Source organism: Etheostoma spectabile, chromosome 17, assembly GCF_008692095.1.
Source record: "Etheostoma spectabile isolate EspeVRDwgs_2016 chromosome 17, UIUC_Espe_1.0, whole genome shotgun sequence".
Lineage (NCBI taxonomy): Eukaryota > Metazoa > Chordata > Actinopteri > Perciformes > Percidae > Etheostoma > Etheostoma spectabile.
This window is the reverse complement of record NC_045749.1, coordinates 5,982,780-5,997,839: the sequence shown is the minus strand read 5'-3', so window position 1 is coordinate 5,997,839 and position 15,060 is coordinate 5,982,780. Positions and strand designations below refer to the sequence as shown.

Below are 15,060 nucleotides of genomic sequence, written 5' to 3'. Positions count from 1 at the left end.
AATAGTACAGTATGTCACAGTTCATAACAAAAGTTCCCATTGTGCTTGAAATAGTTACATTTCTCATCACTTGACATGTGTGAACATAGAGACGTGCATATTACGTTAACCATACACCAAATTCAAACTTTTCTCTTAAGAATCTAAACATTGCAATATAATGTGTGCATATATATGTATGTGTGTGTATGTATGCATGTGTGTGTGTGTTGGGTTTTATAATTAGGCAGCTTTTTAGAGCTGACCACAAAAATAGTTCTGTGTTCAAATTTTTTCAAAGGATTAATTTTGATTTATCTCACTGCAGGTCTGGAAAAGGAGCATGGGACAATATTATGAAGGCACAGTGTTTCATGCTTCTCAGTAGCAAATAAATAAATAAATGTTAGCATAACATATTGCTTTCAAGAATCCTGTCTAAGTCTTAGAGTGCACCTACATCCCATTTTAGTAACACGTGTATGGTGTTGGTAAAAGATTCAGCCTCTTGGCAACGCTTGAAACAGGTGTAGGGGATACCCCTCCACGTGCCATATCTTTGTTGTCGGGCTGCAATCAATTAGTGGCACAAAATCAGATTTGTAGATAAAATAGATTTAATATTAATGATTTTAATACTAAAACTCAACCCATTAGGTACTGCAAATGTAAAGAAACTACAAGAATTGTAAATTTGCTGTGTAAATATAACAGAGAATACAGTACTTTCAACAAAAAAAATGAACGTTTAGGATTCATAGTTTGTGTCATTCAAAATATCAGTTTCAAATATCCTTAACAACTTACCAATTTTGTCATTCATCTGTGTCATTGGTGAATTGAAACATCAGTTTATTTTGGCTGAAATGAAAATATTTCACCATACTAAGTAACTTCAATGAAAACAATTCATTTGTCATCTGTTGAAGAAAATAAATATTATTTTCCATGCAGGTTTAGTATGGGTTGAATCACATAATAAATAAAATGACAAACAGCACCTCATTGTTGTTAGTACTATTTAAAGTAAGAGGGGCTAAAGAAATTATTTGTTTTAATTTGGGTTTGTGATTAAACTGTTGTGTAACATTCAAACATAACATGACTAAAAGTGTCATCTCAAATTGGCATTCATACTATTCCAGACTAAAGCTCTTAAGCACCAGTTTGTATTCAGAAAAAGTCAAAAACATCAATTCAGTTCCAACACGTATTTTTTGTCTCTAAGGAAAACATTCTAAAACAAAATCTGCACATGCTATTTATGCGCTGCATAATCTTTACGTATACTTGGTTGAGCTTCTAGTAATGTATTAATTTGACTAATGCCAAGTAGCCAAATAATAACTCGCCCAATTGTCATAAAAGTCGCCAAATAAAAAAAACTGTTTCCATATAAGAGTTCATCCAGCATTATTATTTACTGTGATACGTTGATACTTAATAATGATGTAGGTAGTTGTGTGATAATTTATAAAAAATAAATAAAAACAAACACACAGAGCTTTGTTGCAAATGCAACAATAAACATTATAACTACATAACATTATTGGATCTGTCATGTGGTAATCTCCACCAAGTCTTTTGAATAACGTTATATAATGAATTGACATGAGTCAGTCAGTTAAGTGTCTATCATTACATAATGTTTAGATTCTGTCTTTCACAAATTAAATGACTAAATTCCTCAGATACTGTCGGCCATGTAGCCTCCTTCTGATTTTTGAACTTGTGTGTAATCAGCAGCTTTATGAGTCCTCTGTGATAGAGAAGTCACACTCAGATCATTTTAGTGCTTTTCCCTCTGTAAAATCAAAACTCTTTGCAAAAGCAGACCCATAAAGATCCACAAACACTGGCTCTAAACCAAATGAGTTCTCACTTTTGACATGCCCATTTATTTTTAAGCAAGCTACATTTTTAATGGAAATGGAGCCACAAAATGTGTTTGAGAGAAAAACCTGTCGTTTTTTTTCCTCTTAGCTGTGTTCTTCTCAACTTGTCTTTAGTCTTGATAAGAGAAAAGCCATGCAGGGAACATAAATTATCCATATGAATAATAAATAATGCAGAGTGATGGTTATTTTTGCCATGTGAACGATTGTATAGAAGCAGACCAGTAAAGCTCATGACTAAGACTTGCAATACATTTTTTCTGGATTTTACTAAACTGCAAATAAACAGTTTGTTTTAAAAAATAGTCATATTTTTTAAATATAAGTTTGATTGTAGCAAATACATTTGCATTCTTATTGCTTGGTGATCATTTCTCTGCTTTACTTCATGTTTAATGCATCTTTTTCTGTGGACATTAGGGTTCTGTAATGAATGAAAGTTGCTACAAAAATGCTCTAAAGCACATTTCCTGCCTGTTGACTGATGTTGAATCTTGGTTTTGGGTTAGCAAGTAGATATTTCCTCCAAATATTGGCCTCAAATAATGCAAAGCAAGAACTGCATTGCAAACCCTTTGCCTTAACATTTTCATCATCTTTGTCCTTTATTAATAGTTAACTCGTGAAGACAGACAATTAAATTAAGCATGCTAACTGGTAACAAATGTAAACATGTACCTCAGTGGCCATTAAAGGCAAAATACATCTCTACAGCATGTTCCATTGACTATCTAGGTCCATTTACGTGAACAAACCTGCACTTTGAAGTTTATGTTATTTATATATATATAAATTTTACTTTTGAAATATTTGAAAACTGTTTTAAAATAAGGTAAGGGGTACAGCCATTATCAGTACCATCTGCATCAGCTAAATATGCATGACCAAAATTAAAAATGCACGGCTCTCACACAACATGTGTCTCGTGTGTGTGGTTGTAGTGTTTATATATGAGAATAACAAATACTCAATATCAGGAACTATGGATAAATTGCTCACTTCTGCCGTTTCATCAAGCCTATCTAGCCATGGTTTATGGGAATTATACGCACTGCTAAACTCTGAATGCTTGTTGATTTATCAGTTGTATTATTCATAATAATCCTGGAAGGATATAAAAAGAAAGAGTTCATCAATTACTTAAGGAAATTACTCAGAGACAGTTTCAACATCTGGAATAACTGTCTTTTCCCACCGTCATGATGAAATAATCCAAATGAGTCGTGGCCTCAATTAATCAAAAATGCACCATCTGCAATTTGAGTCAAACGTCTATTTTACGTGACATGCAAAGAATCTCTTACAAATGATTCAATAACAAACCAGTAGGGCGTGCTGTTTCTATTCTCTTCCCAACAGAGATACAACTATGTTCTTCTGTTGACACTCGCAAAATCGAGATAAAATCAAACCTCCCAAGCTATTTTTCCATCATAGTGCGATGGAAAAATAAATCAAACGTATGTACAAACGTAGAGCTGTCAGTGTTTTTGTAACTTCCCAGTGTTCAATGTTACAACAACAGAATCTGGGCTACGACCTCAACTTCTCAACATGACATTCCCTAGTTGGCCAACAGCTACACCCCTAGGATAAAGACCGGTGTGTCTTCAAGACCACACTGTTGTCTTATCTAAATGGTGTGCCCAGTGCAGACTCAGCTCTCCAAGTAATGTGGATATTACTGGATTCCAGCTGAGTTCACAGTTAACCTGATCAGTTAACCTTCCACTCTTCAAGAGAAAATGTCCTCTTTGTCCAGTTCTGGTGAAGCAGGTCTAGAAATGTCAAAAAGAGGCTGCGGAGAGCCAGCACTTGATCTCCTTACTTTGAGGAGTTGAAGTGCTTCTGTGAGCTGCGCCTCCAGGCCGGACATTCGAACGTTCAGGTTCTTGAGGTCGTCCTTCAGCTCCAGCTTGAACTCCTGAAGTGAGGCCTGAAGCGTTTGCTCTTGGATGGGGTAGAAGGCGCGCTTGGTCTCCGGTGGCTGGACGGGACTGCGATCCTGGGGCGTCATGCGGAATTCGCCTACTTTGTCCAGGCGCAGGTCACTTTTGGTGATACCGCTGTCACATGAGTCTGTCTTCTTTAGAGACATCTGTGACTCATGCGCCTTGGTCCGTTCAGGTAATGTCTCCATGGACTCGGCTTTAGACACTTTGTTCCAGTTGTCGGCTTTGGCCATGGACTCCTTGAAGCGACCCCACCCTTTGACTTTGACGGGTTCGGCAGCCCGGCCTCCCACCAGAGAAACAGGAGTTGGGACCTGCAGCTTTGCCTTGTTTGAGGGAGTACAGTTGGGGGATGTTGAAGATGAAGGCATTGAAGATGAGGGTGTTGCAGGGCTTTCCGTCACTGTGATGATGCTGGTAGTTGTGATGGCTGTTGTAGTTATCGGGATGTCCACGTACATAGGGCCCTTCTCGATATCATGGTCATCTAGTTCTGGTTTGTCGGTCACCAGGCGGGCTTCCTTCTGCTGTCGAAAGCGCTGGAAGAGTTTTCGTACCGGATGATCTGGTGGCAAATTTAGAGGGGCTTCGTTTTTACGTCTCTGTCGCTCCTCTTCCTCTCGTTTCACATCACTGATCTTTCGGAAGACGATCTATAAGAGAATTTAGAGTTCTTGAGACTAAAACACCATCATAATAACCATGTGGTTTGTTGTGAATGCTACATGCACAGAAACAAGTCATATTGCAATGCCTCTTCTCAAAGTCAATTTAGTCGCAAGAAGTGAAGAATTAATAGTCTAAAACCTGATCAAAATCAGTTAGACGAACAGGTGCATCTATCTAACTGATATTATAGATTGTGTGAGGAAAACAATGTTTCAAAATGTGTCTGTGTGTGTGTGTGTGTGTGTGTGTGTGTGTGTGTGTGTGTGTGTGTATGTGTGTGTGTGTGCTTTGTTAATGTCACCTTTAAACAGGCTATTCCCACAACACGGAGGGGAAGTTCATATCATGCTTCTGGCTTCAGTGGGTGTAGACACACTGTATGCCTCATTTCCACTACATGGTTTGGCTGAATATAACTGATTTTTATGTTCTAGTTTTTTTTTTTTTTTTTAACAAAAATGCATGGTTGCTATGCAGGAAGTTCATTCTTTTTCTTGGAAATAGTAGATTGACTAAAAAATTCCAACCTAAAATCAATTTACTAGATTTTTGTTATCTACTAGAATGTCATTCCGGGGCATAATGCTGAAAGGCAATACACTCATCATTATTAAAAAAGTAGGATTAGGGTTAGGCTAACTACTCAAATGTGGAATGTTTTGAGTGCTGAATTCCCAAAGCAAAAACACAACCTCCCACCTCCCAATCAATCTCTGGATTTCCCTGCTGTATACAGTACATTCAAAAAGTATGGGACCCTGGTGAATAGTGAGTTCAATGCAGCAGATGAGATTGCCTCTCCATATGCAGGCAATTTAAGCTTACATGCAGTATTTTGGGCAGGCTTAGCTTGTTATGAATGAGGTAAGGATTGGTAGCCACACTTGAGTTGTTGATCGCAGCTGTTCAGTTTTGAATGACGGATGTAAGAGTGGCTTTTTTCATATGTGGTGGCTGTTAATGGAACTGTGCTTTCGTTTGCAGTGTGGCATATGTTGTTTAGATGGGCTTGCACGTCTAAAATAATGTTATTGAATCTAGAAAATGTACCTTTTTCTAAAGGATTTGTGTGTGAATGTTTCTGGTAATAGCCACATTTTGGGCTTTCTTGCCAAAAGTTAGATGATAAGATTGATATTTCTCTCATATCTGTCTTTAGAGGTGCTGGTAGGTGGATTTTGTACGTTTAGACAGAACTAGGCTAGCTGTAACACCAGGGTTAGGGTTAGGGTTAAGCTCCATGACGCCATGATGTCTCTCTCTTATGGGTGGGCCAAATTCTCTGAGCGGGCAAAGCAGAGAAAGGGGAGGTAACCTTGACCCTTATGACCTCATAAGGAGCAAGATTCCAGATCAGCCCATCTGAACTTTCATTCTCTCAAAGGCAGAGCAGGATACCCAGGGCTCGGTTTACACCTATCGCCTTTTCTAGCCACTGGGGGACCATAGGCAGGCTGGCGAAACTCATATTAATGTTAAAAAACCTCATGAAGTGAAATTTTCATGCCATGGGACCTTTAAAGTTCAAGCTTTTATTTAAAAAAAGGGTCTGACTAGAGATGGAGTTACAGGTCAAAAGGAGTTTTTCTTTCCAATTTCTAAGATACATGGTAATGGACATGTCTACACATATAGACAAATTATGCTGCATTCTTAACATATATATTGTGTAACACTCAAATGTACTCAGTTTAATAAATTATGTATGTATACAGCTGTGGAAACGAGAAAGCTAAAGTTTTCAGACATTGAAAATACATTGTAAAACCCAAATCTGAACTGAGTGAACTGTAACTTTTCGTTTTTTAGGTGCTCTTTAAAGAGTCACTCACCCTCTTTCGCAGGTTGTAAGTAAGCAGCAGATTTCTTGAGAAGTGATTGGAAAACGCTGTGTAGAACTCCAGCACCTTCTGCAGGGCGTCACGTTTAATGACGTGGAGGTCGCAGTAGGTCAGAGCTCGGACGTTGGCGCAGGCTTGAGCGAGAGTGACTTCTTTCCAGAAAACATCCCCAAACACATCTCCCTTACCTTTGGAAAGAGGACACAATTTAAACCAGGTAATTCTTCCAAAATGTAAAGAAATAGGGAAATAAATTACCTGTAAATTCAGTACCACTTTTTTATAAGGCGTGTTTTATAAAGGGTTTGGAAGTTGTAATTGCTTTAATTATGGTTGATAAATCATTTACTGTGATACACCATTTATAAGAACACATTTTGGGTAGCCGGTTTTTGAAAAAATCCCATTTGCTTAATCCCTTACTTAAGGCAAGTTGCCGGTTGAGAGGGTATTTTCATACAACTATACAACATTATGTAGATAACAAATAAATAAAAATTTGTGAAAACTTTATACTGTATAGTGCTAATAAAGGCTAAATAAAGAGCTGAAAGAACTGACTGAAGAAATTAAGTAATGGTGGGTTTTACAAGCTGTCGACCTGAACGTTCTTTTTTTGGTTTATGACAGACTTACAAAGCATTAACATTATTTATTAACTACTACAAAAGCTATTAATTATAGCTTATTAACTTAGACAAAAAGCTTATTAGATCATTTAAGAAACTTAACTATTTATAAGTGCTAAACATGCTGTTATTTGTGCAGCTGATTCAGAGCTTTTTACCTCAGTCTAAGTTCTCGCTTCTGATTGGTTAGTTGAGTCACAGGGAAGGTCCAGACAAGGAAGTGTTGTTGTTGTGAGTGTGTTCAGTAAAGTACCACTTGAGAAAGTCATCCGTCTCCATCCTGCTGTCTACTATCATAAAGAGTGATCAACCACCATATACCAAACCCTCACGTTACATATGTTTGAAAAGCTCACCTTGACCATATTAACTATAACTATGATCCATGAAGTGTCATGACTCATTGTAATCAAAATGTAATTTCACAAGACTGAAAACATTTGATTACTTCTTTGAACTGCAGGATGAAAAAGCTTTATACAATGCAGCTTTTTTTTTAAAGTTGCAAAAGACATATCCAAACTATTGGACTATAACTAACTAACTATTTCTGGCTTCCAAATTAGTTTAAATATTTAGGCTAACAACATTTAGATCTCCTGTATGTAGAGCGGTCTGGAAATGAGAAGTCAAACAGCACCAGTCTGATGATAAAATAAGATAGTGTGTCTGTTACTTTACATGTTGTTTCAGTTTTACAGCGCCATTAGGAAAATGAGAATCTGGTTAATAGTAGTAACTTGTTCATCACTTCAGGCTCCATTACAGTCTCCATCCGGCCAATGGTATTAGCCTGACAGTATATTGATCGTTGCAAAGAGGAACCGATTGCAGGTTGTTGACGATAAACAGCCCACATTGGGCGTGCCAGAGCAAGCATTCCATTATTCACTGAATCAATTATCTGACAAATTAAAACGATGAGGATGTAAATTGGACATACTCTGCTGGGATTTAACCAAGCCAGTATAAGCAAGGAAATAATTATTTCTTCTGTATCTTGATAAATAAAGAGGTAGATCACATTGTTAGAGCACACCAAGGTGCAATGGAAGAAAAACGGAGCTCACAAATGTCCGAAATGTCAAGGTAGTTAGTACTTGGCCTGGTTCTTTCCTGTTCAAAATGTATTAGACATGGGTTACTACAGTTAAGAGCACTGCATAGAGTCAGACAGCATCCAAATTAAACTCTAATCAGGTCAAGAAGGGACTCATTTTACGCCCACATGTCTCTGGTCTGCAGTATGTGTCCAAATATCTATAATCCAGACTATTCAGACTGTTACTAAGAGGGATCTGTGACAAACAAGGTATTGTTCAAATCCTGGATTCATGACTCAGCAGCCCCAAACATCTATTTTCATTGCAGTTGGAAACAGCTTGTAAAGTGAATAAAAGTGAATTTTAAGTAAAAGGAATATATTGTTGCAATATATTGATGCAAATCCGTTTTGTTAGAACAGCGCTGGAGGCCAGTTTAGCTGAAATGTTTTTCCTACGTCATCATCACTGCCAGTGTTTTCTGCATCTTAGATCTTAGAAGTTTAAGAAATCCATAACTTTATGTTTAGAAAAAGTTGAGTAGATCTGGGGCAGGTCTGTCATTGGTTGGAATGGTAAGCACTGACCGCCTCGTTTATGAAATAAACATAAGTGGTGAATTGCATTATTAATTATGTCAAAAATGCTCAGTCTAGTTTGGTGAAAAGACAGATATGCATCAGAAATGGTTACAAATGTATTTAAAACTAACCTAAAATGGCCACCACCTCGTCGTCCTGAATGACCTCCAGTGATCCAGACACCACAAAACAAAGGCTGTCCACACTTTCACCGGCGTGGTAGATCAGGTCACCGGGGGCGCAGTGGATGGTCTGAAACTCCATGGCCAGCGCTCTGAGGCACCCATCGCTGGCCAGCCGGAAAGCCGGGTGCTCTTTAAAAACCTTCCGGTTAAGATGAACACAAATATCTGCTCTCATGTCCTTTGGGCAGATCTGCAACACCTGGGAAGAAACAAGAGTAAAGAGAAAAGCTGTATGGTGACTCATCATCAGACAAGACTGAAATATACTATAGTTAGTAGAAAGTCTTTAGCTGATCAGACTCTACAACATTAGGGGATAAGAGTCGTAAACTGTTGCCATGACTTGACTGGCAGACTATACGTTGTGTGACGTAGATATAGGTGATTGCTAAGGTGCCAGTAATGGACATCACTATTCCACTTGACAGCACAAAGAACGGATGTTTACTTATAAGTAAACATGGTTTTATGTATTAAAATGCATGTGGAACAATTTATCCTCACTCAGCAATTAAGGTGGACTCTGGACTGCTTATTTATAGAGTGCAGAGGGTGAAGACACACGCATGGGTGTGGTTCATTTGGTATAATGCTCCTAACCAGAGAGTAAATGGTTAAAGGTTCACTGACATTAACTATAACCTCATTCCTTTCTCGCACAGAAAAGTGCCCTGTGCTCCTATTGGTTAACGTCATGAAACTGGCTAGTCTGTTTTTGCATAGATGTTTTGAACTGGATACAGCGTGACAGTGGTAAGTGGGTGTACTGTGGCTTCTACTTCTGCAATTTAAGTGACTTGAGCATTGATATTTACACATCTGTAAAAAGGCTTGTGTTTGAGAGGAAAACGTACTTACTGAGAGTACCTTTGGCCTGGCATGAAATAGATATACTGTATATTTTTGGGAATTTTGCAATAAAAATGTTTGTCTGAAACCAAAAGTCAGTTGAACCCTACAGTAATGAAGAGGACAAATATGAATGGTCAGAGAACTTTAAAAAAGGTTATGATGTTAAGGTCCGCCTGTGATATTTGTGTGTTTTTATACTACAGATGATTAAGAGCTTCTTCAATACGTCACTAGGATACGGCTTATCTATTTGGTTGGGACTGAATATGTCCAGTCTGAATTAGTTATCTGCTGTGTGTCATTCAATGATCGGGATGCAGAGAAATGTGAGCAGAGAAAATGTTGTTTGGCAGTATTTTCAGCCAAAAGAATTCAAGATTTAAGTCGAGCTACATGTTCAATTTGCAATGCCGATTTGTCTCATGATGGTAATCATACGGTAAATAATTATTCACAGATAGAACCCAGTGTTCAAAGAAGCTCAGAGATCTCCACTCATTACAAAGTCTGTCTTTAAGAAGACATTAGTGCATCGTATTAAGGGGGGAAATAAATGTTAGGGCTAAACAATACACAACATCGCCGATGGTAAAACATATGTGTATGAAACAGCCGAAAGAATCCGAGTTGGGCATGAAGGAATCTACAGACAGCGGCCAATATGCAGCAATAGCTGGTACAGAAATATGCACTGCTGTGGACGTTGTTTACTTCATTAATGTGTTTATTGTGTTAATGGGAGTACGATTTGGTATTCGGTTTCGGATTTGGAATCTTAACCAGTGGATTCGGTATTCGGCCGAACCCCAAAAATCTGGATTTAGTGCATCCCTACTCAATGGTAGTATGTTGTTCAAGCACACCTAATCAACAGGATGCCAGGCGGTCGCAGGGCTCTGCTTTTAAAACAAATCTCTTTGAAGATGAATGTCAAGCAGAGAGGGATTATGGGCCATTTTTAGACCATGTAGTGTGGCTTGAAGCAGACAAATAAATAATACATAGATGCAGTGCAAGCCTAACATATACAGTAAAGAGAACACAAAAAGTATCACATTTCGATTTTGACTACATATTTCCAAGTGACAAAATCCCTGCCTTTTTAGAAACTTTTTCCATGATTGGATTATTGGAAAGGTGGATTTAAATGGGACAGTGTTATGAATGCTTTCTGGCTTCAAAACAATCAGAGCAGCACCGGTTCAATCTATCCGCTGCCAGCTTTTAATACTTAATTTCCACACTCATTTCAGCATCATCTGCTTTCACTGGGATGGCTGGTGTAACTGTGCCACAAAATAACTGTATGACAGTTTTTACAAAACCAATTTACTGCTGCCAACATCATAAAAAATATGTGACTTCTATAATATACAACACATAGTTTTATGTATCTACTATTTATATCAAACAAATGATGCTGCATTTGTATACATTATTAACAATCTTGTAATCAACACATTAAGTCAAAATTGGTTATCATGCTTTCCATAATAATGGCAGTCTTGAGGAGGATAAAAAATAGCAGGATTTCAAGGAAACTACCAGTAATCCAATGCCTTGACAGAGCCATTAAAGATGAGGCAGTCTGACGTACCTTTTCGGTGTCTATACCCCGTGACATAGACCAGGTGGAGGCAATGTAATCCATAACTCTTTCACTCAAGCCCTTGGGCACCTGGTAGAGTTTGAGGAAGTCCCGGACGCTGTTAATCATCTCATGGTAACGATTTGTGTTGGCGTACATTTGCTGGAAGATTGTTGTCACATTACCAAAGATGGTGGCGTAAAGAAGAGCTGGGGAAATACAGAGAAGAAAAGATATAGATATCCACTAACGTTTTAGCTGCTTGTATGGGCTCAACTTTATGAGGAATGGTAAATGATGTGCTAAAATAAATCAGTGTAAATGCAAATGCATGCAAGCTCATTACGATCTTCACCCAATGCTTGAGAACTGTGGTGCACCATGTTTTTCTAGCAAGCCAATCAGAGAAGATTGGGCTTTTCATTTATTTGAGAGTTACGAGACAGGAAATCATGGCAGATAGAAGGGATATGACACGTAGCAAAGGAACAGGATTTGAACCGCGGTCGGCTGCGTACGTATACACACTAAACTTTGCTATTCCATGGCCCCCCCGCTTTGTGTCCCATCTTGGCCATCCCAGTAAAATGACCCATGTCCCATATATTCACAGTCTTTATTAGTTTCCTTTCTGGATTATGGGCTGTCTTTTTCTGTTTGAAATGCTTCATCTGACTGATTTTGTAGTTAAGGTTAGGTGTTTTTGAGGAGAAAGTGAACACATTGGAGTGACTATCTTGACTTCTAATCTTGACTTGAGGGTATCATAATACTGCAGTACATTTAAAGAATAAACATGAAAATCTTTAAATCAGGATGCAAAATGACAATTACAAAAAACAGGTTCACAAGGACAAAAGATTTTGTTGAAAACATAACATTTCCCAAAAACTGGTTTAAAAAGACAAAATAAATCTACAAATCTGGCTTCATAAGGATCTTCAAATTGGTTTTATGAGGGCATAAAATATCCAAAACTTTGCAACACTGGTGGCCATTATAAAAATTCACTTTGATCAATCACATGGGGAATGAACAATTACTACTAATCATTGGCTCGAAACATAATACACAATACTCTCTTCAAAAAGGAAAAACTTTAACTACAGCTTTGTATTGAAGTTGTGTGTAAGCATCCATCCCAATGCAGTTACACACTGAATAAGGATATTTTTCTTAACTTGTCTTGTGATAGAAGAATTAAAGAAAGAGCACAGCAGTGCTTCTTTGAGGTGGTTGAACTGTTGAAACAGCTGGTGTGCGTGTAGATCAAAGCTATCAGATGTCTGCTCTGAGTCTGCAGTGTTCTCTTGGCAATGGGTTGCCCTAATTAGCCCTGCTAGAAGGGACAGGGGAAACATGCCAGCCACGCATTTCAATTATTCTCAGATGATGACAGTAACCTGTACATGCATTTGTCGGTTTGTTTATTTCACGGCACACAAATCAAAATGTTGTGCACAACTGCTCAGGGAATAATACTAATTAAAAAGTGCTCAAAAGTCCTCAAGGGCGAGGATAACCACAACTTTCATACTTTCGTCACCATTGCTCACTTGTACAGCCATGCTATCAAACCCTGAAGTATGGTATAATATTCTTTATCACCTAAACACAAAGAATATGCCCTTGTTTGTAACACAATTTCAGGCATCGGAATCAGCATGTTAACAGACCAAGAAAGGTTTTGCACAAAGGTCTGAGCCAATTACATCTAAGATGATTTGACAATCATCTCCTTTTGAAGTGGCCAAAGTTTTGGGATGAGTGCTTCCTCGAGCTTGAGAGATGGCAACACTCACTTCTCTGATACGCAGAAAAGGCCTAAATAAAGGAAACTCAATCTGTCCCTGTGGAGTGGTGCTTTGTTTCGTCCCCAACACAGCTCTGTACTTGCTGACGTACACAACTTCGTCGCAGTGTTGCTTGCCATCCAACAGCTGGCTTGTTTTAGGTTAGTTACAAAACAGTTGTCAGAAAGTCAATCCCCAAGCCAACAGTTGCTATAGAAACAGGAAATATGTATAGTCCCCCCCCCCCCCCCCCCCCCCCCCCCCCCCCTACCCCACGCCACCCCCCAAAAGCCCTCGTCACTGCCAGCACCGATCCAGTGCTAGTGGTAAAAATAGAACAGTTTTAGAGCATCCATATTTCATAGAGAACAGCTATGGACTACAGTAGATTGTATCTACAACTGAATCCACCTGAGGCTGTCTGGTTGTTTAGATATTCAGATTTGTATCGCACAATGAAAAATGTAGACAATTCTCCGGATGAGTTTTGCTCATTTTCCCAAGAGTGTATGCATAAACCTGAGCATCACAAAGGTAAAGAGGGAGTGGGGGAGGGTGGGAGCAATCATCCTCTCATCTCATGGTTGAGATTGAAGCTGAGAAAAGTACACTAGAGGTGCAGAGGGATCGGAGGGGGCAGTGTGGAAAATGTATCTGACGGTCGATTATTGCTTCAAGGTGTTGCTGTCGGCTTGGAGTCACACACAATGGCACCATGCTCTACACTGTATTGTGAGCCACACAAGCAAAAGGTACCTTATAAATGTTTAATATTGATATATGGAAAGAAGGGCGATCTGTGAAAATATGCCTCCTTCCTATCAGATTAGATGTACTGTAAGTTTGTGGGGGCAGGAATCTTAATTGAATTGTAATGTAGTCATATGTCTACAGCAAATCCAACTGATACTGTGTTGGCAAACCACATTAAATGACATAAATAGACATGTTTCATACTGTTAAAATCATTTTCACCCTTTTTCAGATTTGATGCATTTGATGGCTGTTTTGTTCAGATTTGTAACTCATATGTTTCATTGTACTGAAAACATACACAAACTACAGATAAGCCAGTAAGCCACATAATTCGTGAAAATGCTCCACTAAACTCATTATTATTAGTCACAGTTTTGATTGCTTCTCTGAGAAATTACAGAAAGACTGAAAACTTGTGTGAGTGATGCATCAAGCTCTAGAAAATCTCAACATTTCCACACAGAAGACTGAGGTAATGAGTCTAATGTAGGCAAGAATAACAGAACTACTGCTTTGTTGTATAATGTCACTGTAGACCAGAGTTGACAGCAGTGTTGATGAGACTGAAAAAGAAACTGGTGAAGGCTAGGTAACAATTTGAAATCATTACAGCTTTCTTTATTTGACATTACATGAATGTCACATACAGTGTTATACTGTTCTAGGTATACTTTAGTTTTACTACTTATAGTATAGTTACTCGGTATTTCCAGTAGAAACTGTTAATCTGGTCTGAGAATGAGAATGCTACCTCTGCGTGTCAGACCCAGAAAAATACCTACATTCACAAAATAGCGACATAAAATTGCCTCAAAATCCGTGCCACATGTGGGATGGGGGAGATCAACACAGCTGCACACCTCAGTCACACCAAAAGGGACACAGAAATTCATCTGTGCATATTTAAAAAAAGATCTGGTTGTAGAAGCTTGGTGACGTACGGACCACTTGCACGGCCACTTGGTAAACTACAGGAGCTGCCGGGCTAACTGATAACATGCTAACCAGCCTGGAACTCGCTAGCGCTACTTAGACAAAAAAGATCTCAAAGCTTCTATTTCTACTATCAATACTGTTCTGTTTACTTCCACTGGCATTTTGTTCTTAAGATTGTTCATCATTTCATCCAGTAAAGAATAAATAAAGGAGGATTTAAAAAAGTAATTGTCAGTGGCAAGCTTGTTTTTTCTTTGTCTTTCAATTAACATATTTCTTGGAGATGACAAATTTTAAGTTGACTCAAGTCAACTAAAAATGACTTAGATAGATAGATAGATAGATAGATAGATAGATAGAT

At 38.4% G+C, this 15,060-nt stretch overlaps 1 protein-coding gene across 2 annotated transcripts in view; it reads right to left on the bottom strand.

Moving 5' to 3' along the window:
- Positions 1-1,233: 1,233 nt before the first annotated feature.
- kcnh1a (potassium voltage-gated channel, subfamily H (eag-related), member 1a) overlaps positions 1,234-15,060 on the bottom strand; it is a 35,949-nt gene continuing 22,122 nt past the window's right edge. For both annotated transcript variants that reach the window (XM_032540768.1, XM_032540770.1), the window contains 4 exons: positions 11,224-11,423; positions 8,721-8,973; positions 6,328-6,524; positions 1,234-4,479 (listed from right to left, as the gene is read on the bottom strand). In XM_032540768.1, the coding sequence (XP_032396659.1) occupies positions 3,610-4,479; positions 6,328-6,524; positions 8,721-8,973; positions 11,224-11,423 (1,520 nt within the window). In that variant the 3' untranslated portion in view covers positions 1,234-3,609. The remainder of the gene's footprint in view (positions 4,480-6,327; positions 6,525-8,720; positions 8,974-11,223; positions 11,424-15,060) is intronic.